Below are 27,969 nucleotides of genomic sequence, written 5' to 3'. Positions count from 1 at the left end.
GAGAGAGAGTCAGAGCAGACAGAGGGAGACAGAGAGAGAGAGAGAGAGAGAGAGAGCAGAGAGAGAGAGAAAGTCAGAGCAGACAGTGCAGACAGAGCGAGTCAGAACAGACAGAAGGAGAGAGAGAGAGAGAGAGAGAGAGCGAGAGAGAGAGAGAGAGAGAGAGAAAGAGTCAGAGCAGACAGAGAACACAGAGAGAGAGAGAGAGTCAGAGCAGACAGAGCAGACATGTGGAGAGAGAGAGTCAGAACAGACAGAGGAGAGTCTGAACAGGGAGAGTCAGAACAGACAGAGCAGACAGAGCGAGAGAGAGAGTCAGAGCAGATAGAGCAGACAGAGAGAGTCAGAGCAGACACAGACAGAGAGCGAGACAGAGTCTGAGCAGACAGAGAGAGAGTCAGAGCAGACAGAGCAGACGGAGAGAGAGTCAGAGCAGACAGAGAAGACAGAGAGAGAGAGATAGTCAGAGCAGATAGAGCAGACATAGCGAGAGAGAGTCAGCAGACAGAGAAGACAGAGAGAGAGAGTCAGAGCAGACAGAGCAGACAGAGGAGGAGAGAGAGTCAGAGCAGACAGAGGGAGACAGAGAGAGAGAGAGAGAGGGAGAGAGAGAGAGCAGAGAGAGAGAGAAAGTCAGAGCAGACAGTGAAGACAGAGCGAGTCAGAGCAGACAGAGAGGACAGAGAGAGAGAGAGAGAGAAAGAGAGAATGAGAGAGCAGACAGAGCAGACTGAGAGAGAGAGTCAGAGCAGACAGAGAAGACTGAGAGAGAGAGTCAGAGCAGACAGAGAAGACAGAGAGAGAGTCAGATCAGACAGAGAAGACTGAGAGAGAGTAAGAGCAGACAGAGAGAAAGAGAGTCAGAGCAGACAGAGAAGACAGTGGAGGAGAGAGAGTCAGAGCAGACAGAGGAGACAGAGAGAGAGAGAGAGAGAGAGAGAGAGAGAGAGAGAGAGAGAGAGAGAGAGCAGAGAGAGATAAAGTCAGAGCAGACAGTGCAGACAGAGCGAGTCAGAGCGGACAGAGGGAGAGAGAGAGAGAGAGAGAGAGAGAGAGAGAGAATGAGAGAGCAGACAGAGCAGACTGAGAGAGAGAGTCAGAGCAGACAGAGAAGACAGAGAGAGAGAGTCAGAGCAGACAGAGAGGACAGAGAGAGAGAGTCAGAGCAGACAGAGAGAAAGAGAGTCAGAGCAGACAGAGAAGACAGAGAGAGAGAGAGAGAGAGAGAGAGAGAGAGAGAGTCAGAGCAGACAGAGCATATATATATATATATAGAGAGAGAGAGAGAGAGAGAGAGAGTCAGAGCAGACAGAGCAGACGGAGAGAGAGATAGTCAGAGCAGACAGAGCAGACAGAGAGAGATGGTCAGAGCAGATAGAGCAGACAGAGAGAGAGAGTCAGAGCAGACAGAGAAGACAGAGAGAGAGAGTCAGAGCAGACAGAGAAGACAGAGGAGGAGAGAGAGTCAGAGCAGACACAGAGAGAGAGAGAGAGAGAGAGAGAGAGAGAGAGAGAGAGAGAGAGAGAGTCAGAGCAGACAGAGCGAGTAAGAGCAGACAGAGTGGACAGAGAGAGAGAGAGAGAGAGAGAGAGAGAGAGAGAGAGAGAGAGAGAGAGAGAGAGAGAGAGAATGAGAGAACAGACAGAGCAGACTGAGAGAGAGTGTCAGAGCAGACAGAGAAGACAGAGAGAGAGAGTCAGAGCAGACAGAGAAGTCCGAGAGAGAGAGAGTCAGAGCAGACAGAGAAGACAGAGAGAGAGTCAGAGCAGACAGAGAGAGAGTCAGAACAGACAGAGAAGACAGAGAGAGAGAGAAAGTGAGAGAGAGAGAGAGAGAGAGAGAGAGAGAGAGAGAGTCAGAGCAGACAGAGCAGACAGAGCATATATATAGAGAGAGTCAGAGCAGACAGAGAGAGAGTCAGAGCAGACAGAGAGAGAGAGAGAGAGAGAGTCAGAGCAGACAGAGAGAGAGAGAGAGTCAGAACAGACAAAGAAGTGAGAGAGTCAGAGCAGACAGAGCAGACAGACAGAGAGAGAGAGAGTCAGAGCAGATAGAGCAGACAGAGATAGAGAGGGATAGTCAGCGCAGACAGAGAGAGAGAGAGTCAGAGCAGACAGAGAGAGAGTCAGAGCAGACAGAGCAGACAGACAGCGAGAGTGAGAGAGAGTCAGAGCAGACAGAGAGAGAGAGAGAGAGGGAGTCAGAGCAGACAGAGCAGACAGAGCGAGAGATTCAGAGCGGATAGAGCAGACGAAGAGAGTCAGAGCAGACAGAGAGAGAGAGAGAGAGTGAGAGAGAGAGAGAGAGTCAGAGCAGACAGAGAGAGAGAGAGAGAGAGAGAGAGAGAGAGAGAGAGAGAGAGAGAGAGAGAGAGAGAGAGAGAGAGAGAGAGAGAGTCAGAGCAGACAGATTAGACAGAGAGGGAGAGAGAGCGTCAGAGCAGACAGAGAGAGAGAGATAGAGAGAGAGAGAGAGAGAGAGAGAGAGAGAGAGAGAGAGAGAGAGAGAGAGAGAGCAGAGAGAGAGAGAGAAAGTCAGAGCAGACAGTGCAGACAGAGCGAGTCAGAACAGACAGAAGGAGAGAGAGAGAGAGAGAGAGAGACAGAGAGAGTCAGAGCAGACAGAGCAGACAGGGAGAGAGAGTCAGAGCAGATAGAGAGGGATTAGGGGAGAAAGACAGAAGGAAAGAAAGACAGAGAGAGACAAACTGCAACCGAAACACACTGGAAAGAGAGAACTAGAGAGGAAAAGAAGAGGTGGAAAGTTGTGGGAAAAGAAGTTGGTTGTAGAAAAAGACAGTGTGTTGGAGAAAGAGATGACAAGAGCAGTCAAGGTACAACTACATTTCATACACTTTGCTTTCCTGTAGTCGTTGTTCTAAAGCAGAGTAGAACCCCATTCAACGTTCTAAAGAAAATTAGAACCGTAATCACTATTCTAAAGCACAATCAGAAGCCCAATCAGTGGTCTATAGTACAGAACCTCCCTTTAAGGAAGCAGAGTGTAGAGAGAGGTCCAGCCTGGTCTCATGGAAGTTCTCCACATGATCCAGCTCCTGGTCTGCTGTACTGCTCACAGTTTTCGTTACACGTGACACATGGCAGAGAGAGAGAGAGAGAGAGAGAGAGAGAGAGAGAGAGAGAGAGCGAGACAGACGTAGAGAAAGAGATATAAACATAGAGAGAGGGAGGAAGGTAGGGAGAGGGAGAGCGAGAAAGAGCGCGAGAGAGAGAGAGAGAGAGTAGCGACACAGAGAGAAAGCTAATTGAGGCAGAAGGAGAGAGAGATCGAGTGGCAGAGAGTCACGGGGAACTCAACGAATGAGGTACAGGGCTGACAGGAATACCCCTCCCCCAGTCACCACTCATCTCAGTTCCTCACCACTTCCTGGGATTGCAGCATAACAACACGCTTGTTCTGTAGGTGATGATTATTTTCAGAAAGTGGACAATATGGTGGGCATATCGGCTTGATGAATAGCCAAACATCCACTCGATTCATTTTTCTAGCACCCTGTGTGGGTGGGCAAGGGTCCAGAAACACGCAAGGCATGAGGGAAGGGGGGCTGTCAGATTTGACATATAAATGCATTGAATTAATGTGGTATCAATCATAAAAGGTGGCCTACATTATTTCATCTTGCCTATGCAAATGAGCTTTCCTGTCAAAATACAATTATACTTGTGTGCTTTATTTTGTAACATGTTTCTAGTTGCTGTAGACGACTCTGGCACTGTGCCTCTGTCCTGGGTGTACAGCTTCACCTCTCCTCCCTCATATGGTCTGATAGGAAGACAGTGGTAATCTCAGGTCTTTTATAATACACGGTGTGCTGATGTGATCAACCTCAGGCTCTGATATACACATCACTCAAAGTTCTTCTGTCACCACCGGAGTGATGTGTGCTCACACTCATACACACACTCATGCACACCAAACGCGCGCGAGCGCGCGCACACACACACAACGGAATACACGCACACTGCATGATGTCATCTATAAGATATTCTATAGTTGAACTAAGGACTGCGTAGAAGAGAAAAAACACTAAATGTTTGTTTGATCTACTGCTCTGTGATGTCAAATCTGAACCTTAAACCTATGCATTTACAAATTGTGCTCTGCTTTCACACACACGTGCACAGGCACACAGCATCCATCCCTTGATGTAGTGTTTAGAGTTGCTCTCTCCCTAGCTACTGCAGCGTTCCATCTTTCTGAATGCTGATCAGTGGGAGGTGTGGTGTAGACTTCCCACTAGAGGGCAGCAGTGCATGGATATACGACTGCAGCATCAGACCTGCCTGGGCTGGGCTACTATGGTGGGCTACTGAGGAAAGATCTCAATTGCATACTCCTCATGTCCTTTCTCCTTGTCTCCTTCTCAAAACTCATTGGAGGAGAAGGTCAGAGGGGCAGGACTTCTGGCTTTCTCATCCAATGGGTTTTGTGGAGGAGACGAGGAGAGAGGACACAAGGAGTATGCAATTGAGATCGTCCCTGAGTCTATACTGATTCCCATTGGAGTAGGATGAAGTTGTTCATTTACACTGATCCAAGGACCGTCTTGTTTTCCCTCTTGGGATTGGGGTGGTTTTAGATTATGTGCTTTCTGGCAACATCTACCTGCCTGGTTTGGAGGGATTGCACCATATTGCTGGCCTTCCTCAGTGGAGTGCAACGGTGCAGACAGACATGGGATGTAGAGACATGGTTCATTATTCCCACGACAGTGTCATGTCTGTGCCGCACTATACACTTCTGTAGCTGTTCCCTCCTGAATAAGCCCCAGGTGAGTAAAGATGGAACACTGAAGGCTGCAGTGTCAACCTGTTTTCATGCCACTTAGGCAAGCCTCTACCCATGAATACTGCTGACCAGTCAGCTCAGGTTTATGTGTTCTGAATCTGTCACATTTCAATGGAGAAACAAGTCAAACTCAGTCCTGTGTGGCTCAGTTGTTAGAGCATGGCACTTACAATGCCAGGGTTGTGGGTTTGATTCCTGCGGAGGACCAGTATGAAAATGTATGCACTCACTACTGGAAGTCATGGCTAAATGACTCAAATGTAAACATACAAGCCAAGTCAACTTGCACTTTTAGTCAACTCCTGCTTTTCAGTGTGTATAATCAGAAGTGGCACAGTGGTCAAAGGCTACATCTCAGTGCTAGAGGCATCACTACAGACCTTGGTTCAATTCCAGGCTGTTGTGATTCGGAATCCCATAGGGTGGTGCACAACTGGCCCAGTGTGGTTAGGGTTTGGCTGTCATTGTAAATAAGAATTTGTTCTCAACTGACTCGCCAAGTTAAATAAAGGTTCAATGAAAGATCCACACTTCTGTTATAAACTACATGTGGTTTTAGCCATTTTTTATTCCATTAATTCACTTAAGAAATCCCCCCCCCCCCAAAAAAAGCTCAAATTTAATGACATGGTAACATTTAAAAAGCTAATTTTAGAAAGGGATGAAGTCACATTTCACTGGTACTGCCCAACTCTAGGTCTGAACACAAAGCATCATGGGAACTCACTCTCAACCCCATAGCGTAACCAGTGGTCCTTGGAGTCGTAATGACAAAGGTTGAGGGAGATGAGGAAGAAGTGAGACCATATATACAGTTGAGGGGACAACCTTTTGATGAGTATGAACATTTTGTTGAACAGTCCAATAGAACACTTGAGAACCTGTCCAAAAGACTGCACTCCCCTTCAGTTAAAAAACAATCTCACCTTTTATGACAAACCCATTACTTAACAGAAGAGGTGTACAATCACACAATACTACCTGACTTCTATGGTTACTAAAAGCCTGATAACTTGGTCAAAGTAAATAGTGCATTTTATTTGTGGGCAGTAGAACAGGAAACAGTGGTATTAGTCTGTATACCTTTATTTTGTCTGCTGAGGTGAGAAGTTACACAAACACTACCTGGGCCAAAGAGATTTCTGTATGAGCAGTCCAATAGTCTATAGGTCGGTTTGAAACAGGAAGCAAAACAAAAGAAACTCATTCCAGACAAAGAAATACAACTTGAATACTGACTACAATCTTAAATCATTGTTAACTGAAAATATCAAAGCATGAAATGACTCCATGTATTGACAAACTTGCTAAGCACAGACATAAATGAGTACTCCATATATTTTTATCTTGAATGTGACAAGAAAAATAGCAAGGCTTTTAATCAGAATCAGATTGAGCCCTACTCAACACCAATCCAATATTTACCACTCACAATTCAAAAATAACAACTCAGAACTTCAAAAGTCTGCCTTTCCCCTCTCCCAGTCTCTTATGGGTAAGGGTAGGATGTAGGGATAGAATTATTTTGCCTGCTAAATATGGTGATGGATAAATTCAAACTAGATGAAAGGTTTCAACATCCCCCCCAAAAAACTTCAAAGACACACAGACAGTAATAAAAACGTATGGTACTCAAACTCCGGCCCTGGTGACAATACAAGGTGTGACAACAGTATAAACCACAACAGCTGGCATTCAGATAAATTAGTCCAATGTGACATTGGTGTTGGTTATGTGTAGTTACAGCTTCTCCCCCGCTCGCTACACACACAGGGTGAGGGAGAGGGGCGTAGTCTGATGTACATGGAAGAAAAGAAATGAGGAAATCTAAAGGTCCAAATCTGAGAAATAAAAATCAAAATCACAAAACGAGGCCATTCCTGTCAATAGCTTTCCATCCTATCCTGTCAATAGCTTTCCATCCTATCCTGTCAATAGCTTTCCATCCTATCCAGTCAATAGCTTTCCATCCTATCCAGTCAATAGCTTTCCATCCTATCCAGTCAATAGCTTTCCATCCTATCCAGTCAATAGCTTTCCATCCTATCCAGTCAATAGCTTTCCATCCTATCCAGTCAATAGCTTTCCATCCTATCCAGTCAATAGCTTTCCTTCCCCTTTTTCACAACAAGAAACTGATCATGTTACCTACATTGGTGGGCCAAATAAAAAATGTCACCAACTCCCTCTCCCCATATGAAATGATGAATACTCTAGTCCATCCATCTATCCACCACTCTTATAGAGTAGACCAGTCCACTTCCCCCTCTCTACACCTTCCTAAAGTACTTAAAACAGGCTCCCCCTATTTAAATACAAACCATAAGGTGTGGCAAGACCCCCCCCCCCAGAACGACCCATCTCTTTCTCACAAAGTATTTTTTTTAATCATTTACCCCTGACCTGTTACTACACACAATTCACAAAAATCTTTGAACCCCCCCACCCCCCTGGTTTTCATCAGAATACAAACCCTTCATCTCTCCCTTCTCTTTTGCCCAATAGCAAATAGATCCCCTACCCCCGGGTACTTCTCTGAACTCCACCTGGCCTTCTGATGGACTAGGTGAAACATTATGTCGCTCACACCTTTTCAGGTCAAAACAAGTGCCCAGGTGGTGGGGGGTTGGGGGTCGATTTGAAATATGGCAATCCACCCCCCTCACTATCCTCGTCAGTCGTCATCCTCTACCAGAAGTCTCGGCGGTGGTAGGCATCAGGGTCGCAGTATTTGGTCACCACCACCCGGTTAGCAAACTTCCTGCCCGTCAGACCCTGCATGGCCTTCTGGGAGTCAAACACTGACATGAACTCCACAAAGATCTATAGGACAGAGAGGGATAGAGAGAGGAAATGTAAAGAGGTTCAATGGAGATCATTCAAAAAGGCATAGTCATAAAGTTGAAGACAGAAGCTTTTCGCTCTCACCTTGCCAGTGCCAGGGACCTCCAGCCCATCCACAGGTCTGGGGATCTCGATGCTCTTGACCTGGCCGTACTTGCTGCACTCGTCCCTCACATCCTCTACAATCTCCTCGTATTCCTCTTCATCCACCAGCTCCTCCACAGCCACCATATTCATCAGACACAGCACCTCTGTGGGCAGGCCGGCCATCTGGGTCATTGAGCTGTTCATCAGGCCCGGCACCTGCAGCGTCACCGGGGTCTGATTTATACTTGTCTGGAGGGGAGAGGGGAGGGTTGGAGAAGGAGTGTTGGTGGATACAGAACATGCAGTGAGGGATTGGAAAAGTAGAACAGACACAGCACAGGCCGCCCAAGGGCACAACATATGCCCCCCCCCCCCCCCCGTGCAAGATCCTCTTACACCCCCCCCGCGCAAGATCCTCTTACCCTCTTACCCCCCCCGCGCAAGATCCTCTTACCCCCCCCGCGAAAGATCCTCTTACCCCCCCGCGAAAGATCCTCTTACCCCCCCCGCGCAAGATCCTCTTACCCCCCCCTGCGCAAGATCCTCTTACCCCCCCCCCAAGATCCTCTTACCCCCCCTGCGCAAGATCCTCTTACCCCCCTGCGCAAGATCCTCTTACACCCCCTGCGCAAGATCCTCTTACACCCCCTGCGCAAGATCCTCTTACACCCCCTGCGCAAGATCCTCTTACACCCCCTGCGCAAGATCCTCTTACACCCCCCTGCGCAAGATCCTCTTACACCCCCTGCGCAAGATCCTCTTACACCCCCTGCGCAAGATCCTCTTACACCCCCTGCGCAAGATCCTCTTACACCCCCCTGCGCAAGATCCTCTTACACCCCCTGCTCAAGATCCTCTTACACCCCCTGCTCAAGATCCTCTTACACCCCCCGGCGCTAGATCCTCTAACACCCCCGGCGCTAGATCCTCTTACCCCCCTCTTACCCCCCTGCGCAAGATCCTCTTACACCCCCCTGCTCAAGATCCTCTATCCAAGTGTATCTTTCTCAGATGTCCTGATGGCTCCCTGGACCAAGAGCTTCACTCTACCTTCTACTTCCCTCTCTACTGTAGCACTCTATTCCCAGCCTGCCCAGATGTCAGTCTTACCAGAGTGGCGTTCTTGGATCCCACGCTGGCTCTCTGCACCAGGAGTTTTTTATCTCCCAGCTGCATGCCGTTGAGTCCTGCTATGGCCTGTGGGAACAGGGTATCTCCAAGTTAATACAGCAGGGACAAACCCCCCAGGGCCAATGCACTTCTACACATTATATATTGAAATTCCCCCTTTCAAGAACCCAACCAAAAGAAGAATTTAGTATTTTTCCCTTTCTACAGATGGTCATTTTCAAAGGTTTTACATTTTTTTTTTCTTTTTTTTTTTATTACTGCAATTGAGTTCAATCATAACAGAAAATCCTGAAATATTGTGAGTGTAAACATATGAAATCATTTTGTCAAGAGTTGTGTCACATAATACATTTGAATAATATCTCAAGAGCAATATAGTTCCCCTTTTATAACATTTACATTTTTATTGATATGCAAGTAAATAAAAAATGTGAAGATATTTTTAAACCGGAACAAGTCCAAAACCATGACATGGTGTGTGAAGAAGTTAAAATGAAGGGGGTGGTTAGCTACCTGATTCTCCATGGTGATCTGGTCGTTCAGGTTGACGTCTACATACTCACAGAACGCATAACCCTTAGACAAACCTGTGGCACTATCCTTGACCAAGTTAAAGGCCTTGAGAGGCCCAAACGATGTCAGGAGCTCCTTCACCTGGAGAACACAGAGAGGGAAGATTACCATAGAGATCAGAGGGGAAAAGATGGGAGGGACAGGGGAAATGGGAGAACAGTCAGACGAGGAGAGGAGACATTGTTGAACACTTAACATCTCAGACTATTGGAGCTCTTTCAAGCTGTCTGGCTTCCATCAACAGTGTTACTTCGGTACACTGTTAACCGCGTCCAGCATTGACTAGGCATGTGAGGAAACAGGAGGTTTTCACTGGGCCAGACTGGGACGTCACGGGAGGTGAGCAGCCAGCACACCCCAGTATGTGGCTCCAGGTGACCTGGTTAGAAGGCTAAGCTGGTTATGGTTAGCTCACTGACCTGGTCATCATTCAGGTAATTGGGCAGGCCTCCGATGAACAGCTTGTGGGCCGAGTCAGGCACCACTGTGGACACCACGCCTACACAGACAGAAAAGGAGAGAGAAGTTATTTAAAGTCAACCAAACATTGATATAAAAAGCCTAAATTCAGTCTGAACCTACAGAGACTAGAGGTCGACCGATTAATCGGCACGTGTGTGTATATATACAGTGGGGCAAAAAAGTATTTAGTCAGCCACCAATTGTGCAAGTTTTCCCACTCAAAAAGATGAGAGGCCTGTAATTTTCATCATCAACTATGACAGACAAAATGAGAAGGAAAAAAAAAAAAATCCAGAAAATCACGTAGGATTTTTTATTAATTTATTTGCAAATCATGGTGGAAAATAAGTATTTGGTCAATAACAAAAGTTTCTCAACTTTGTTATATACCCTTTGTTGGCATGTGACAGAGGTCAAACGTTTTCTGTAAGTCTTCACAAGGTTTTCACACACTGTTGCTGGTATTTTCTATGGGGTTGAGATCTGGAGACTGGCTAGGCCACTCCAGGACCTTGAAATGCTTCTTACGAAGACACTCCTTCGTTGCCCGGGCGGTGTGTTTGGGATCATTGTCATGCTGAAAGACCCAGCCACGTTTCATCTTCAATTTGGGGCGGCAGGGTAGCCTAGTGCCTAGTGGTTAGAGCATTGGACTAGTAACCGGACGGAAGGTTGCAAGTTCAAATCCCCGGGCTGACAAGGTACAAATCTGTTGTTCTGCCCCGAACAGGCAGTTAACCCACTGTTCCTATGCCATCATTGAAAATAAGAATTTGTTCTGACTTGCCTAGTTAAATAAAGGTAAAATAAATAAAATGCCCTTGCTGATGGAGGTTTTCACACAAAATCTCACGATACATGGCCCCATTCATTCTTTCCTTTACACGGATCAGTCGTCCATGTCCATTCGCAGAAAAACAGCCCCAAAGCATGATGTTTCCACCCCCATGCTTCACCATAGGTATGGTGTTCTTTGGATGCAACTCAGCATTCTTTGTCCTCCAAACACGACGAGTTGAGTTTTTACCAAAAAGTTATATTTTGGTTTCATCTGACCATATGACATTCTCCCAATCTTCTTCTGGATCATCCAAATGCTCTCTAGCAAACTTCAGACAGGCCTGGACATGTACTGGCTTAAGCAGGGGGACACGTCTGGCACTGCAGGATTTGAGTCCCTGGCGGCGTAGTGTGTTACTGATGGTAGGCTTTGTTACTTTGGTCCCAGCTCTCTGCAGGTCATTCACTAGGTCCCCCATTGTGGTTCTGTGATTTTTGCTCACCGTTCTTGTGATAATTTTGACCCCACGGGGTGAGATCTTGCGTGAAGCCCCAGATCGAGGGAGATTATCAGTGGTCTTGTATGTCTTCCATTTCCTAATAATTGCTCCCACAGTTCATTTCTTCAAACCAAGCTGCTTACCTATTGCAGATTCAGTCTTCCCAGCCTGGTGCAGGTCCACAATTTTGTTTCTGGTGTCCTTTGACAGCTCTTTGGTCTTGGCCATAGTAGAGTTTGGAGTGTGACTGAGGTTGTGGACAGGTGTCTTTTATAATGATAACAAGTTAAAACAGGTGCCATTAAAACAGGTAACGAGTGGAGCACAGAGGAGCCTCTGAAAGAAGAAGTTACGAGCCTGCTGCTGCCTCCCACCGCTCAGTCAGTCTGCTCTATCAAATCATAGACCTAATTATAATATAATAAACACAGAAATACAAGCCTGTGGTCATTAATATGGTCAAGTCCGGAAACTATCATTTCGAAAACAATGTAAAATTCTGGTAAATTAGTTTGCAACGAGCCAGGCGGCCCAAACTGTTGCATATACCCTGACGCTGCTTGCACACAACGCAAGAGTAGTGACACAATTTCCCTAGTTAATATTGCCTGCTAACATGAATTTCTTTTAACTAAATATGCAGGTTTAAAAATCTATACCTATGTGTATTGATTTTTAAGAAAGGCATGTTTGTGGTTAGGTACATTCGTGCAACGATTGTGTTTTTTCCCACAAATGCGCTTTTGTTAAATCACCCGTTTGGCGAAGTAGGCTGTGATTCGATGATAAATGAACAAGCACCACATTGATATGAAACGCAGAAGCTAGTTAACCTAATAATATTACCAACCACGTGTAGTTAACTAGTGATTATTTGAAGATTCTTATAAAAAACACAGGTTAAATGCTAGCTAGCAACTTCCCGTGGCTCCTTGCTGCACTCACGTAACAGGTGGTCAGCCTGCCACACAGTCTGCTCGTGGATTGTAATGTAATCGGCATTGAAAAATCATGATCGGTCGACCCCTAATAGAGACGGGAAATAGGCCAGACTAAGAAGGGTTTAAAGATGGACTAAATAGAGAGTGAAGCAGACACAGACATTCAGACAGAGACAGACAGGCGGACAGACCAGGCACGTAGACGCTGGGGTTCTCGCTCATGCCGGGCAGCGGCTGGTAGTCATGGGGACGGCGGATCTTCAGACTCTGTCCCTGGAAGATGATGCCGTCGAACGCCATGGCCTGGGTTGTCTCATCCACTGAGCGGAACTTCGGGGCAACAAACACAGACCAGGTTTTAGAAAGGTAGAGGGTTAACTTTCAGCTGTCAGATTATTTCAGAAAACGCAGATAAAAGGAAAAAAAGAGGCCCTTTTGGACTATTGAGGAAGGTCACATTTCTTCTCCGGTATTGAGTATAGTCAAGTGGGTGTTGAGACCCACCTCGAGGAAGGCAAAGTTCTTGTCCTGGTTGATCTGAACAGCGAGGACGGGGTTCCCTGGAGCCTGAGTGAGACCACCCAGACGCATCTGAGCATTGAAGAAATCCATCATGGACTCCTACACAGGTAGAGGGAGAGACATTGAGGCAATACTCTGGAAGACTCACTCCAACAACAGTATTTATTATGTACTCTCTGATCCCCCTGAGCTTGAAATACTAGTTGACAGAATCAGGTGGCCCGGCCCCCATCCTTAACCTGTCAAGGCTCTACGCTGAACTTGTTTTATGAGGAGCACGTCAAAAATGTAGGCGCAAACAAAGAAATTTAGGAGCACAATGAAACATGAGGAAATAAAAGCTAGAATCCTTAATTTGTCTAGGTACACTGGTCCTCCTAAATAAAAATTCCAGGTTGCACAGCTACATATTTAGTCACATACGCAAGTTAAATGGCAGCACTGTTGAGCCCTGTTAACCTGTATCAACTTCTACCTACTCCATCTCTCTGATCTCAGTCCCTACATACATCCAGGAGCTAACGGACCTCTGTGATGCCGAAGGGGATGTTGCCCACATAAAGCCGACGGGCCTGTCTGGTCATCTGGCTTCCCACCACAGGGACGGGAGTGGGGGTCACGGCCAGGCCGTCTGGGGTCATGGTGGGCAGCAGAGCCGTGGCTGGGATCTGACCCGCAGCTTGAGGAGAAGTCACATGTTTAAAACAACATTCATACATTCATACAGCTTCCAGAACAAGACAGTATTAGTAAGAGCACAGTTAAATAGGAGGCCAAACGAGGGTCAAAGAGTTGAATAGGGTAGATGAAAATAGAGAGGAGAGAACCAGGAAGAAGTGAGGCCTCCTCACTTACCCTGCATGGCTTTGTACTGCATCACACTGATGTGTTCAAAGCCAGGAGGAGGGACGTCCCAGTACTTCTTCACTTTGTTCTTCTTCTTCGTTTCACGGTGCGGGGAACGACTGATGGAGAGAAAATAGGACAGGAGGAGTGAGGACAGAAAGACCAACAGAGGAGCGCAGGGGGAAACAGATGACATAAAAAGACAAATAGAAGTCATTACTTGAAACAGGCCTTTAGAGAAACCTAGAGCTTCTCTTTAACCCATCTATGAGAAACACCAGGTTTACACTTCTGAATCCATGTTATAAATTATTATACCTTTTACAAATACAAGTGATTTCAAAAGTCATACTACTTTTAAATGATATTTACAGTGGATGATGTCACAGAGCCCTACAAATCTAACCCATTATTACAGAGTTGACCCTACAGTTTAGTTTCTCTCTCTCCATAGAAACCCCTTACAGAAACCTTCCCACACAATGGTATACACAGGATATAATATGCTGTTGTAAACATGAGTGGATAGTACACAATCAGAGGAAAGATCACTTGCTAATAATGCAGAAACAAGCTCTGTGTTAGTTTGCTGTATTACCTTACAGCAATCTCTTGGGGTTGTTGTTGGGATGGTGAGCTGAAATGACATTGGAAGGAGTTCACATTTCATTTCACTCCAACCCTGGTCACAGGTAGTTCCAATGCAGGAAGTGGAGCTAGAGTGCAATTGGAAATTAGCCCCAAGCCACTGTTTGTATGAACGTCACATAGATGCTAAAGGATTGGATAGGCATAAGCAATATGGTCTTCTGCTGGAGCTCTCACCACATCCACTCCTTTCAGATCTACTAGTAGGGCCTAGGGATAGGGACCGATTTGGAAGCTTCTACAGAACACTGAGGTCTAGTAAGTGTACGCTATGGCTCTTTCCACTAAAACAACTTCAGAGACCAGGTGTAGAATATTCCATGTGTGTGTGAACACTGTTAGATGTGAGTCTTCCTCCACAAACTTGCATCTCACTGTCAGGACAATAGGTGGGCTACCTCATACAGAGGAATAATATTGTGCATCAATATGCTTGTGAGAGCTTTCTATTTCAGGTAAAGTCAGTGTTGCCTGGGTTGCTTATTTTCCAAGTGTCCTTATACTGTTCACTCATTAGGTGTGCAGATAGCCCTACTCCAGTACGTAGTACCTGTACGTATAACTAGGGCTCTTACACACCTGAGAGTGTGCAGTAAAACAATGCTGTAGTTACCTGCGTCTCGGTCTGCGCTCCTTGCTGTCTCCACGGCGATCCCTGCTGCGTCTGTCCTTGTCTCTGCTCCTCCTCTTCCTCTCTCTGCTGCGGCTGCGAGAGGGGGAGCGACGGTGGTGGCGGTTCTCCTTGTCCTTCTCCGCTGGATGAAGGGAAAGAAAGGGGAAGGCACGGTGAAACAATAGGAAGAAGGAAGAAAGAAAACAGAGGGGGAGAGAAAACGGTTGAGTTAAAATAATACAGTTATGGCAAAGCAGACGCTTTTATCCAAAGCGACTTACAGTCATGCTTGCATACATTTTACGTACGGGTGTTCCCGGGAATCGAGCGCCCTATCCTGGCGTTGCAAGCGCCATGCTCTACCAACTGAGCTACAGAGGACCATAGAGATGGGGAGGAGAGAAGATGGTGGTACAGGGGGCAAGAGGATGGACACCGTTACGTGTTTACTTTCATAGGATATAGCTATTGTATGGCCAAGAGATGTTAACTTTTCATGGCTTAATATTTTAACTGGCAACTTCAACATATACAGAGCTGGAAAACTTCAGCTGGTTCAAAACAGGGCCGGTTAGTGACAAAAAAAACGTTACTTTTAAGCAATGGGATAGCTAGTTATAGCCACACGAATGTGCCTGGGACGACAGCTGCGACAGTGTGGACTCCAGCAGCCAACGTTCCTACTAGTTAGCCAGCCCGCGCTCGTGTTGTGATATGTTGATTGCTAACTAACTAGTTTAGAACCTGGTTATAAAACACAAGTGATTAACTAGCTAGCTTACCTTGTTTGTTTTCAGACAGTTGTCTCTCGAATTCGTCGAAATCCGACATCGCCGTTTCTTATTTGCTAGCCCTAGCTAGCTAGTTAGTTGTGACTGTAAAATGGACGGGAATGCGGCGCGGTCGCTAACGAAAAAAAGTGCACAACACACTTAGTAAATGCTAACTAGATACACAACGGCAATGCAACGGTTTAGAAATATCTAAATGAACCACACATCAACATGAACAACTCCAAGTGAGTTATAAAGATGTGGTTCTAGTTTACACTAAGATAAGACAATAACATCGACGAAGAAATCGCGTTTTCTTGTGCTAGCGTTATCTTGTGTTAGATAGCTAAAGCAAAGTCCAGGCTGGGGCCTGTTCTTGAAGGAGTCGTGGTAGCGAGCTAATGCTAACTAGTTAGCAAATCGAGTGAATACGGATATGCTGGTACAATTGCACATCCAATGTTATGCCATCTGTCCTGTTGGTGTTTGAAATCGTCCCAATATATATGTTTTGCAATTAAATGTATACAATGAGAAAATACGGAATATGTCCGGTATGGCCGCTTTTTGCGTTTCGTCTCCCAGGCACCCCGTGACACCGGAAGTTGATATACACCTTTTACTTTTAGCGCCCCCTTTGGGCCTGTTATTCAACCTGCAAAACATGTAAATACAGTATATTCTCTTTGCTCTAGCACCAAACAAGTTATTACATTGGACATTATATTTGGCATTGGATACGTGAAAGCTAGATTTCCCTTTATTGATTTCAGAAACAACCTCTCAGATCTGTGATTACAACAGAAAGGAGTTTGACCCAGGGCCACTGCATATGTTTTTCCTCTAGCATCTCCCTTTCCACACACAGGTAGAAACATAAGTCAAATCGGGATTTTTTTAAGAAATCAAATGCTTTAATGGCATTTCTATTTTTACAGTCCATACAATTTGTATAATCAACCAAACATGATCAGTTTTTGAATTACAGGCTACTCCTCATTATTCTTGAAGAGAAATACAATATTAAACATTTTTGAAATGCTGCACACAGATACCGGTATATTAAATGATACAGGTTGTACTGTACCTTTCAGTAAATGATTGGTTCCTTATTAAAGTAAAAATGACATCTCTGACCCGTATAAAAGGTGTTGGAACATAACATGATTTCAGCAGTTGTACACACTGATACCCGTCCCTGGGAGAGTTTGTGTTGTGAATAAGTAAGACATGAAGTTTAAAGTGAGAGGTACCCTTTCACACACGCAGACAACCTGGGGTCTCAGCAATTCCTTGTACCAGTTTCAGTATAACACACACACACAATATACCACTATATTACACCATCGCCAATACTACTGCTATTGTTTTTTTAACATCATTATTAAGTTCAACAACAGCTCTGTTTAAACAACTGACCAACAAGAGTTAATTTCACATGCAATTGTAATGGGGAACTGGTGATTGATATTGATTTACATACATTACATTTTTCAAATAAAAATCAACATTTTGTATTTTGTCTCTTTTGTGGAAATCACTGAGCTTATTGGAACACAAAAAAAAGAGAAACCTAATAGTATGCAATCTAATTGTAATAAATTATTCCCAAGCAAACAAAGTATTGCATTATAGGACTGAAAAAAGAAAGCACAAATCTCAACTGATGGTGAAATAGCACAGTAAATCATACTACTATTATAGTAAAAAACTAATCTTCGTAGCACAGTACAAAGGGTACGTGATGTTATACTACACCACACTTCAGTCAAATTACACATCTCACAACTGTATGCTACAGTGGCACTTTACAGTGACAGAATATATTCTGGTGCAACAAAAAAAAGTGATGTATTTGTGGTACAACAGCTTAGCCTCACAGTAGAACTGTTCCCAAAACTGTCCCCATCCTTCTTCCAAAGCAAAGAATATTTGCTTATTCTGTTGTTCTGGTGCAGACACAACACCAGTGGTCAGTCAGCTAGCTAACTTCCTTTGTTTCAGAACCTGGAAGCTTTCTGACAGAACACTGGAATGATTCTACTAAAGGATTGAATCTGAGCAATAGAGTGTGCAACTACTCTTTGCTTTGTTCAGTTTGTGGTCGCGTGAGTTTCCTTCTCTTTAAGAGAATCCTCTCCTCCTTTCAACCTGGAGAAATGAGAGACAGATCCAAAATCACTGGGTGTGGGCTTTTTTAAATATCTAAATAAGGTCATCATTTAAGTGCACAAATAATACATTTGTTTTTGAAGTGCTAGGAAAAAGATGAGAGAATGTTATCCAAACAACAAACATTTATCTGTAAATAAAGATGTATAGTATTGACATTGCTTTTGTGAGGGTGCAGAATATTACTCCACTTTTACATGAAGACACTAAAAGGTGAAATTCTGACAGCTCAAAATAGATGATCGTCAGAAAAGACCGTATTACCTCAAATAGTCAGCATGGCACTTATTTCAAGTGTGATGAAAATAAAGAGCTAGTTTGGAATGCTACAAATCTAAAATTTGGTCACTGTACCTTCATGCTGCTAATGTAAGTATTTGGGAGTAGCACGGCCTCTTCAGACAATAGCACCAATTTTTGGCATGAGCAAAATGGGGCCCTACGTGTCAAAATTGCACTGAAATAAAGTACTACAAAGTTCAATAGTACTCTGGTGAGAAATAAGGAATGCTATAGTTCATTACCTCGGCTTCAGAAGGATTCTGAACAAATAGTTAAGAATAGAAAACAGATTCTGTGTATGGGATGGGCAACAACCTCCCCTACATATCCAGCGCTCCCATACACAAATCTTAAGTTTCCATAAATGTCTGAATCTTAGGGAGATGGTTGAGTGAAGACCTTCTCCAAAAGTCCCACCCTGCTCTTCTCCACGACAAAATTAAGCCCTCCTCCCCCCAGAGCACTCCCCCATCCCCCAGATTCCCCTCATCCCCTTGGCCTCCAGATTCCCCTCATCCCCTTGGCCCACAGATTCCCCTCATCCCCTTGGCCCCCAGATTCCCCTCATCCCCTTGGCCCACAGATTCCCCTCATCCCCCAGATTCCCCTCATCCCCTTGGCCCCCAGATTCCCCTCGTACCCAGCGTCCCTCCCCCCATCAGTGTCTGAACCTGTAGGAGATGGGTAGTAGCAGGTTGTTCTTCTTCAGGGCCTGCACCCTGCTTAGCGTCTCCTCGTCCAGGGCGACGTAGCAGCGCCGTGCGTAATCCAGCAGCTTCTCCTTGGACGGGTCAAACTCGCCCACCTCCGCCACCTTCTCCGGGGCCACCAGCAGCATCTCAGCGATGGGCGTGGTGGAGGCCACCGTGTTGCGGTCTACGCCGTGGATCTGGAAGGCCTTAGACATGTTCTTCAGCCGCTGGTAGGTCAGCAGGATCTTCTTGTAGCGAAACAGAACCCCTGCAGCGTCTTTGACTAGAGGGGAAGGAGATGGAGGGAGGTGGGGATTGATTAGGCCTACTTCGAGGAAGGAAGGAAAGAAGCATTTCCAAAGCATTGGAACATGGTATGAGTAACATGACTGCCATTGTCCCTCACCTCTCTGCCTCTCCCTGGTGAATCGGAAGACCCGCCTCCTCTTCATCCCTGGGTGCCCACCGCTGCTCATGCCCTCTGACATCACCTCCTCTCCTGAAATCATTTCCTCCTCGTTCATGTAGCCATCCTGCTCCAGGAACTCCTCGGCCTCCCCCAGGAGGGACAGGGAATCTGAACAGACAAACAAGACCTGAAAAAAAACAACTTTAGACTAGAGGTGCTAGACTAGAGGTGCTAGACGAGAGGTAATAGAGGTGCTAGGCTAGAGGTGCTAGAGGTGCTAGGCTAGAGGTGATAGAGGTGCTAGACTAGAGGTGATAGACTAGAGCTGCTAGACTAGAGTTGATAGAGGTGCTAGAGGTGAAAGACTAGTGCTGATAGAGATGCTAGACGGGAGCTGATAGGGGTGCTAAACTAGAGCTGATAGACTAGAGCTGGTAGAGGTGCTAGACTAGAGGTGATAGAGGTACTAGAATAGAGCTGATAGAGGTGATAGACTAGAGGTGATAGAGGTGCTAGACTAGAGCTATAGAGGTGATATGATAGAGGTGCTAGACTAGAGCTGAAAGAGGTGCTAGACTAGAGCTGAAAGAGGTGCTAGACTAGAGCTGATAGACTAGAGATGGTAGAGGTGCTAGACTAGAGCTATAGAGGTGATAGAGGTGATATGATAGAGGTGCTAGACTAGAGCTGAAAGAGGTGCTAGACTAGAGCTGAAAGAGGTGCTAGACTAGAGCTGATAGACTAGAGATGGTAGAGGTGCTAGACTAGAGCTGATAGGGGTGCTAGACTAGAGGTGCTAGACAAGAGGGGATAGAGGTGTTGGAGATGCTAGACTAGAGGTGATAGAGGTGCTAGACTAGAGCTGATAGACTAGAGGTGATAGAGGTGCTAGACTAGAGGTGAACGACTTGTGCTGATAGAGGTGATAGACTAGAGGTGATAGAGGTGCTAGACTAGAGCTATAGAGGTGATATGATAGAGGTGCTAGACTAGAGCTGATAGGGGTGCTAGACTAGAGGTGCTAGACACAAGGGGATAGAGGTTCTAGACTAGAGGTGCTAGACAAGAGGGGATAGAGGTGCTAGACTAGAGCTGACAGACTAGAGGAGATAGAGGTGCTAGACTAGAGCTGATAGAGGTGATAGAGGTTCTAGACTAGAGGTGCTAGACTAGAGCTGATAGAGATGCTAGACTAGAGCCGATAGAGGTGATAGACTAAAGGTGATAGAGATGCTAGACTAGAGCTGATAGAGGTGATAGACTAAAGGTGATAGAGATGCTAGACTAGAGGTGCTAAAGGTGCTAGACTAGAGCTATAGGGGTGATAGAGGTGATAACCTAGAGATGATAGAGGTGCTCGACTAGAGCTGATAGAGATGCTAGACTAGAGCTGACAGACTACAGGAGATAGAGGTGCTAGACTAGAGGTGCTAGACTAGTGCTGATATAGGTGCTAGAGGTGCTAGAGATGCTAGACTAGAGGTGATAGACATGAGGTGCTAGACTAGGGCTGATAGGGGAGCAAGACTAGAGCTGACAGACTACAGGAGATAGAGGTGCTAGACTAGAGGTGCTAGACTAGTGCTGATATAGGTGCTAGAGGTGATAGAGGTACTAGACTAGAGGTGATAGAGGTGCTAGACTAGAGCTATAGGGGTGATAGAGGTGATAGCCTAGAGGTGATAGAGATGATAGACTAGAGCTGTTAGAGGTTCTAGACAAGAGGGGATAGAGGTGCTAGACTAGAGCTGACAGACTAGAGGTGATAGAGGTGCTAGACTAGAGGTGATAGACTAGAGGTGATAGAGGTGCTAGACTAGAGCTGCTAGACAAGAGGTGCTAGACGTGATAGATATGAGGTGCTAGACTAGAGCTGATAGAGGTGATAGAGGTTCTAGACTAGAGGTGATAGAGGTGCTAGACTAGAGCTGATAGAGATGCTAGACTAGAGGTGATAGAGGTGCTAGACTAGAGCTGACAGACTAGAGGAGTTAGAGGTGCTAGAATAGTGCTGAAAGAGGTGCTAGAGCTGATAGACTAGAGGAGATAGAGGTGCTAGACTAGAGCTGATAGAGGTGCTAGACTAGAGGTGATTTAGTTGCTACACTAGAGGTTCTAGACTAGTGCTGATAGAGGTGCTAGACTAGAGGTGCTAGACTAGAGGTACTAGAGGTGCTACACTAGAGGTGATAGACTAGAGATGATAGAGGTGCTAGACTAGAGCTGATAGAGGTGATAGAGGTGCTAGATTAGAGCTGATAGACTAGAGGTGATAGGGGTGCTAGACCAGAGGTGACATTCTCGAGCTGATAGAGGTGCTAGACCAGAGGTGATATTCTAGAGCTGATAGAGGTGCTACACTAGAGGTGACAGAGGTGCTAGAGTAGATGTGCTGGAGGTGCTAGACTAGAGCAAATAGAGGTGCTAGACTAGAGGTGATTTAGGTGCTACACTAGAGGTGCTAGACTAGTGCTGATAGAGGTGCTAGACTAGAGCTGATAGAGGTGCTAGACTAGAGCTGATAGAGGTGCTAGACTAGAGTTGATAGAGGTGCTAGACTAGATGTGCTGGAGGTGCTAGACTACAGCTGATAGGGGTGATATTGGTGATAGACTGGAGGTGGTAGACTAGAGCTGATAGAGGTGATAGACTAGAGGTGATAGAGGTGCTAGACTAGAGGTGCTCGACTAGAGGTGCTAGATGAGAGGTGGTAGAGGTGCTAGACTAGAGCTGATAGAGGTGATAGACTAGAGGTGATATAGGTGCTAGACTAGAGGTGCTAGACAAGAGGTGCTCATAGTTTGGATTAGAGATTGTCACAGAAGTGAACATTTATTCCTGTCCCATCTGGTACTGTCCATTTTCCCCCTGTACTGTCCTGATTATTGGTGGGAAAAGTACCCGATTGTCATACTTGTGTAAAAGTAAAGATAACATATTAGAAAATGACTCAAGTAAAAGTGAAAGTCACCCAGTAAAATACTACTTGAGTAAAAGTCTGAAAGTATTGGGTTTAAATATACTTAAGTATCAAAAGTAAATGGAATTGCTCAAATATACATAAGCAAGGATATCCCTGCCGGCCAAACCCTCCCCTAAACCGGACAACGCTGGGCCAATTGTGCGCCGAACCATGGGTCTCCTGGTCGCGGCCGGTTGCGAAAGAGCCTGGACTCGAACCCAGAATCTCTAGCGGTACAGCTAGCACTGCGATGCAGGGCCTTAGACCACTGCACTACTCAGGGGGAAACTGCCATTCCTGACAGAATCCTTTGGCCCCTGCGAAGGTCCTGTTCATATGTCAACCTCTAGTCTGGATCCCATTACCTGGCCCTACGCTCCCGTGTGCATTCATGTCACTCATGGTGGCTCTAATAGCGCTGCTACTGCCACTGCTGTGCCCCTGCAAGAGGCTCTGGGAGGCCCCGGAGCTGTACATGGAGCTCATCGCGGCCATCTGATTGGCTATCGTGCTGGAAGTGTGGTTTTTGGGTGGGGCCATGGCAGTGGGGGATGGTCTTCGCTGGAATATCTGACGAGATGTGAATCGCTGTGGCTCGGACTTCTGCTCTGAAAGGGTTAACAAAAGGAGAAGATCAATGAGAGTGATCAGTGAACTGAGACCAGTAGTGGTGAGAGGTGATGAGAATATATAGAATATGCTCTGAACCTAGATACATGTATCATGAACAACAAGGGACTAGTGAGGTCATAAAGCAATCCTTACCAGTTGGCCGCTCCCCCTCTCTCCTCGGCTTCCATTCAAAACGTCTAGAGTCATAGCCTGCAGGAGGAAAAACAACGATTCCCGAGAATAAATCTATGCCTGTAAAAAATATGTTGTCTTACATGCTGACAAACCGGCTACACGCGTGCGTGCGTCTACCTGCTGATTTTGTCTATCCCCACCAGACACGTTCATGACATACAGGTTAAAATACCAAACCAACTGTGGACCAACTATATTAATTTGGGGACAGGTTGAAACACACATGAAACATTCATGGACATTTAGCTAGCTTGCTGTTGCTAGCTAATATGTCCTAGAAAATAAACATTGGAATGTTATTTTACCTGAAATGCATATGGTCTTTTTTTTTTGCTGGATCTTTTTATAATTTTTACCCATATTGAGTCATACAAAATTGTGTGTTCTCTACTCCGATAATTAATCCACAAACAAAAAGGGGCTGTTTGTTCATTCTTCTTCTTTTGTGGAGTTTTATATGGCGGTTGGCAACCATATTTAAAGAAGTTTACCACCACCAAATGGTGGTGTGGACCACCATCTTTCAATCACCCACATGGGTATATGCTCCTAAAAACCAATGATGAGATGGGAGAGGCGGGTCTTGCTGCACATCAAGTATCACATAGAACCAAGTTCTATTTTAGCGCCTGCCTAAGCAGACGCTGGTTGTGGTGCACAAGCAGTTGGAATTAAGTTATTGAATAACATGCGTCAATTTATTTAGCATGCAACATGCACGCAACATGCACTCGTGCACGCAGCATGGGTGGTGTGGTTAGCATGGTAGAACTTCTCTAATCACAATACATCTTTCTACATCATGGTTGTGTCCATCCTCCTTCCCAAAACCTCTCCATGCCCCTCTCTCACCATTGCTGTACTGGCTCTCGCTGGGGCCCTGGTTCTGATGGCCCTGGGTCTTGGTAGAGAAGATGAAGCGGTCCAGCTGGCAACGCAGGAAGTCCCTCTCCTCCTCCAGGTCATCAATGCGTTTGTGCAGCCACGAGTTCTTCTCCAGGGAGATCTGCAGCTGCGTCCGCAAGTTGGTTATCAGCAGGTACGAGCTGCCTGGTGGGGGGGCACCCGAGGGAGGGGGCGACTCTGAAAAACACACACAGGAAGTTAAGGGTCAGGGAATGAATATCAGGATTCATCTTAATCACTAACTGATTCACACCGGAGAAACTAGGTGAGTGGACTCACTGGACTGTCCTTCCAGATGGTCATTCAACTACATTCATCTATGGTATGGGCTCTGATCTAGTAGGAAATAAAAGCTTTGATATGAACCTTCAAAACTCTGCTCATTCTGATTGAAGAAGCCTTGCTGCTCAAAGTTGTTCTCCTCAAAGGGAATGGAGATTTCATAGGCATCCTCGTTCTTCGGAGCTACAGAGGGAGAAATATACAGTAGGCATTATTATGGATAAATAACTTATCACTTTGTCATGAAGAGGTTAATACACATCTATATCAATGATGCAGATTTTAGAAGGTTTCACAATCTTACTCTGCATGGGGTGGGAGCCTGTGTGGTTCTTGGAGGTAGGCAAAGCGTCATTAATATTTCCCTCCTGCATCTCTGCACCCTTCATTGTACAGAAACAATACAGGTTTATTAATGCATTACATTTGGCACACAACATCCAATGATGGAAAACAACTCCCATTGACGATGTTTCGTTGCAAATGTAAAAGTATGCAGTCAGTTTAGTAATAACTTCGAAGTGTTGCCTTCAGCTTGCTAACTAATCATTCGTGGATGCAATTATGCCACTAGAAATGTAATTACAAGTAGTTACTGTATGGCAATTCTCAGCTGAGATGCAGAATAAATTACCTACTTATTTCGCACAGATCGCTTTATTCCCCTTTATCTAACGTTACACTTGCGAGCGTACTATAAAGTTATATTAGCACATTATACACGATGTTCGTCGCTGACATGCTAGTTTGCAAGATGTAGCGTTATAATTTAAAAAAAATGGACACGTTAGCTAGCTACACATCAAATTGCCATAGGGACTCATCTTACACAGGCTAGTTAGATAGTCAGCAGCTAGCCATTTTACTAGTAGCAAGCTCACTGCTTCTTTTACGCACAAACTATTTTCTGGTGGAGTTCTCTACAAATCAATGATTTACGAACCGTTATTCAGTCGTTATAACACCGTATTTCATATGTAAATCCCGTTCATTCTGTCCACTTTCGTACCTAGCTAGAACAATAACAATTTAGCGTTTATTTTACAAGTCTTGTTTACGTCCTTTGCCGTCATTTCCGGTTACCTAAGGGAGAGTCTAATATTTACCAAAATGTAGTTTGTAACGAAAAGGCGCTGCTGTACAGTCAGGCCACTCTAAAATGTGCAGTTTTGTCGCATAACACAATGCAACATATGTTTCACGTTTTGAGCAATCGTGCAATTGGCATGCTAACTGCAGGAATGTCTACCAGAGATGTTGCCAGATAATTGAATTATCATTTCTCTACCACAATCCTCCAACTTCGTATTTAGAGAATTTGGCAGTACATCCAACGTTCCTCACAACCGCAGACCACATGTAACCACGCCAATCCAGGAACTCCACATCTGGCTTCTTCACCCGCAAGATCATCTGAGACCAGTCACCCGGACGGACAGCTGATGTGGGGAAAAACTAATTATGATCGTCTGGGCCTGGCTCCCCAGTGGGTGGCTGGTCTCGGACGATTAGAGCCTAATTCAATGATTTCAATTGACTGATTTCCTTATATGAACAGTAACTCAGTAAAATCGTTGACATTTGTGCATGTTGTATTTATATTTTTGTTTAGTATATACATTATATTTCATATTCCAAAATAAATGTCAGTGTGAAAATAATTGAAAAGTAAAATATTGTTTGACAGGTTTTTCTTGCTTTCGTTTAGTGCTGCTCTGACCAAAGAACACCGGACCAATGATATTCGTCAGTGCAGAAAAGCTCAGGTGAGGGGGGAGTGGAGAGGTGTCAGGTAACATTATTCACTCATGAGTCACTGTTTTTACCTGCCAGTGAAGAACCGGAACGATACAGTTTGAGTGGATTCTACTTACATTTTTAAGAGATAAACATTGAAAAGATACTAATCAAAACGCATTTGCACCTGTGATGAGGTGAGTATTAATCTGTTATGTTTTTATGTGTTTAAATCCGTTTTTTAACGGGCATCGAAACACAAAAGTGTCTTGGTTGTGCTGGGAGTATCATAGCGCTCAGGTGTGGCACCTGTTTTTCCTATGAATAAAGATACATTGAAGAGTATTGTAGGAATCTACAATGTTATATAAAAAGTTTTTTTTTTAAGTGTAGGCATAAATACACAGACACAGTAAATATTTAAATAACATACTGTAGTTATTTGACCATGGTTACATTATTTCATACATACCTGTACTTTAATAGCTACAGAACATACACGCCATGGTGTCATGTTTATGTTCATACAATATCCTCCCACTCGACCAGTGGGCCTAGTGAACTCCCTATCATTGCCAGAGGTGACTCTATTGTGATTTTACTCTGAGCAATGTCAATGCACAAGATTTATGTCTGTCAATGTGCCACACACCTCACCTCCCCCACCTCTCTGTCCCTCAGGTGAGTGACCATGGTGCAGCACTATGATGGTCTGTCCCACTGTAAGCTGGCCCTGGCGTTTGCCATACTGATGGACCTGCTAGGTGTGTCTGCTCTGCTGGTGGGGGTCTTTGCCCCATTAGAGATTAAGGGACAGGACTTTGGGGACCTGTTGGTGTACTCTGGGGCTCTACTGATGCTCATGTCCCTGGGAGGATGGGTCATGTGGTACAGCGGGAACCTTGAGGGCCTGACCTCCAGGAAGGAGCTAGGGGGAACCATGGGTGCCATGGACCGGCTGGCCCGCTCCCTCAGCCGCAGGATACGACTCCCCAGGAGCCACAGCAGCCCCTCATGATGCTTCATGGTCAGGCGTAGGAGAAGGGCGTGGTTGTAGGGGAGGATCCTCAGTGTCTCCATTAGACTATTGGCCCCTGATAGTCAAACTGCCTGGGGGTCTGGGAGCAGTATTGTTAGCATTGAGGGAGTGCTATTAAATGAACCAGGCTATGGCCCCTGATGTGAACGGGCAAAAGCGGGGTTGGGAGGAGTGCCCTTCTCAAATCAAACAGTAATATGTGCCGTTCGTTCATGTTGAGGGAGCCCGTTTCCAAAACGAATGTAATCAATGCTAACCCGCTTCACCTGGGGCAGGAATAAGATTTAAGAGACATTTTTTATAGAACTCCCTCATTCTTTTTTTGTTGTTGAATTTTTACCCCTTGTTCTCCCCAATTTCCTGGTATCCAATTGTTGTAGTAGCTACTATCTTGTCTCATCGCTACAACTCCCGTACGTGCTCGGGAGAGACGAAGGTTGAAAGTCATGCGTCCTCCGATACACAACCCAACCAGCCGCACTGCTTCTTAACACAGCGCACATCCAACCCGGAAGACAGCCGCACCAATGTGCCGGAGGAAACACCGTGTACCTGGCAACCTTGGCTAGCGCGCACTTTTACACAGGAGTCGCTGGTGCGCGATGAGACAAGGACATCCCTACCGGCCAAGCCCTCCCTAACCCGGACGACGCTAGGCCAATTGTGCGTCGCCCCACGGACCTCAGTGCCTAGGCGCAAACCCAGGGTCTCTGATGGTACATCGCCCTTAACCACTGCGCCACCCGGGAGGCTACTCCCTCATTCTTTAACCCAAGTTCCACCGCCTCCACAGTGGAAGAGACTTACATACTGCTACTTCACTAGTGTCAATTGCAAGATGTAAAAACAGTCGGTCATTGCTTTTTATTGTGACTTGACCTTTGCTGAAACACCTCCGGTAGATAACAGAAATTGTACAGACTGTCTGAATAGGATTTTAAACGATCAAGCATGGAGGCTATTCATAGTTCACTTGGTTGGTTTGTTTAGGCTTGAATCTGTAAATAATTGGTCTTTGTTGTGTTGTCGTTTTCTTTGAATTATAATAGGGTTTGTATTAAATTATAAAATTGTATTAAAACTATAAAATAACCTACCATAGGGCATTTGTGAAGATTTGGGATGAAAAGTATTACATTATATTGATTTGA

General features: G+C 45.4%; 3 protein-coding genes across 8 annotated transcripts; 1 reads left to right on the top strand and 2 right to left on the bottom strand.

The window, feature by feature from the left end:
- Nucleotides 1–5,827: 5,827 nt before the first annotated feature.
- On the bottom strand, nt 5,828–16,155 carry LOC135520635 (splicing factor U2AF 65 kDa subunit-like). 4 transcript variants are annotated; one of them, XM_064946330.1, is made up of 13 exons: nt 15,540–16,154; nt 15,066–15,128; nt 14,758–14,899; nt 14,095–14,133; nt 13,506–13,615; nt 13,178–13,329; nt 12,633–12,749; nt 12,320–12,458; nt 9,865–9,944; nt 9,386–9,526; nt 8,852–8,938; nt 7,739–7,990; nt 5,828–7,633 (listed from the first exon to the last, which is right to left on the bottom strand). In XM_064946330.1, exons 1-13 carry the CDS (start codon nt 15,586–15,588, stop codon nt 7,499–7,501), a joined length of 1,506 nt encoding a protein of 501 aa, XP_064802402.1. In that variant the 5' UTR covers nt 15,589–16,154; the 3' UTR covers nt 5,828–7,498. The 4 variants fall into 4 exon arrangements, with proteins under 4 accessions (XP_064802402.1, XP_064802403.1, XP_064802404.1 ...); XM_064946331.1 differs by lacking the exon at nt 14,095–14,133 and having other exon boundaries at nt 15,540–16,155; XM_064946332.1 differs by lacking the exon at nt 15,066–15,128 and having other exon boundaries at nt 15,540–16,153.
- Nucleotides 16,156–16,422: 267 nt separating this feature from the next.
- On the bottom strand, nt 16,423–25,132 carry LOC135520636 (coiled-coil domain-containing protein 106-like). Of its 2 annotated transcripts, none has more exons than XM_064946336.1 (9): nt 24,986–25,132; nt 24,347–24,425; nt 24,127–24,225; nt 23,707–23,937; nt 22,813–22,869; nt 22,413–22,655; nt 19,083–19,253; nt 18,625–18,959; nt 16,423–17,681 (listed from the first exon to the last, which is right to left on the bottom strand). In XM_064946336.1, exons 2-8 carry the CDS (start codon nt 24,414–24,416, stop codon nt 18,643–18,645), a joined length of 1,188 nt encoding a protein of 395 aa, XP_064802408.1. In that variant the 5' UTR covers nt 24,417–24,425; nt 24,986–25,132; the 3' UTR covers nt 16,423–17,681; nt 18,625–18,642. The 2 variants fall into 2 exon arrangements, with proteins under 2 accessions (XP_064802408.1, XP_064802407.1); XM_064946335.1 differs by having other exon boundaries at nt 18,656–18,959.
- A 250-nt stretch (nt 25,133–25,382) lies between these two features.
- LOC135520637 (transmembrane protein 238-like) lies at nt 25,383–27,915 on the top strand. Of its 2 annotated transcripts, XM_064946338.1 has the most exons (3): nt 25,383–25,486; nt 25,751–25,808; nt 26,461–27,915. In XM_064946338.1, exon 3 carries the CDS (start codon nt 26,471–26,473, stop codon nt 26,795–26,797), a length of 327 nt encoding a protein of 108 aa, XP_064802410.1. In that variant the 5' UTR covers nt 25,383–25,486; nt 25,751–25,808; nt 26,461–26,470; the 3' UTR covers nt 26,798–27,915. The 2 variants fall into 2 exon arrangements, with proteins under 2 accessions (XP_064802410.1, XP_064802409.1); XM_064946337.1 differs by lacking the exons at nt 25,383–25,486; nt 25,751–25,808 and adding an exon at nt 25,827–25,976.
- The last annotated feature ends 54 nt before the right edge of the window (nt 27,916–27,969 follow it).

This window comes from Oncorhynchus masou, chromosome 29 (genome assembly GCF_036934945.1).
Source record: "Oncorhynchus masou masou isolate Uvic2021 chromosome 29, UVic_Omas_1.1, whole genome shotgun sequence".
Classification (NCBI taxonomy): Eukaryota; Metazoa; Chordata; class Actinopteri; order Salmoniformes; family Salmonidae; genus Oncorhynchus; species Oncorhynchus masou.
The sequence above is the reverse complement of the archived record's forward strand: the minus strand, read 5'-3'. Positions and strand labels throughout refer to the sequence as shown.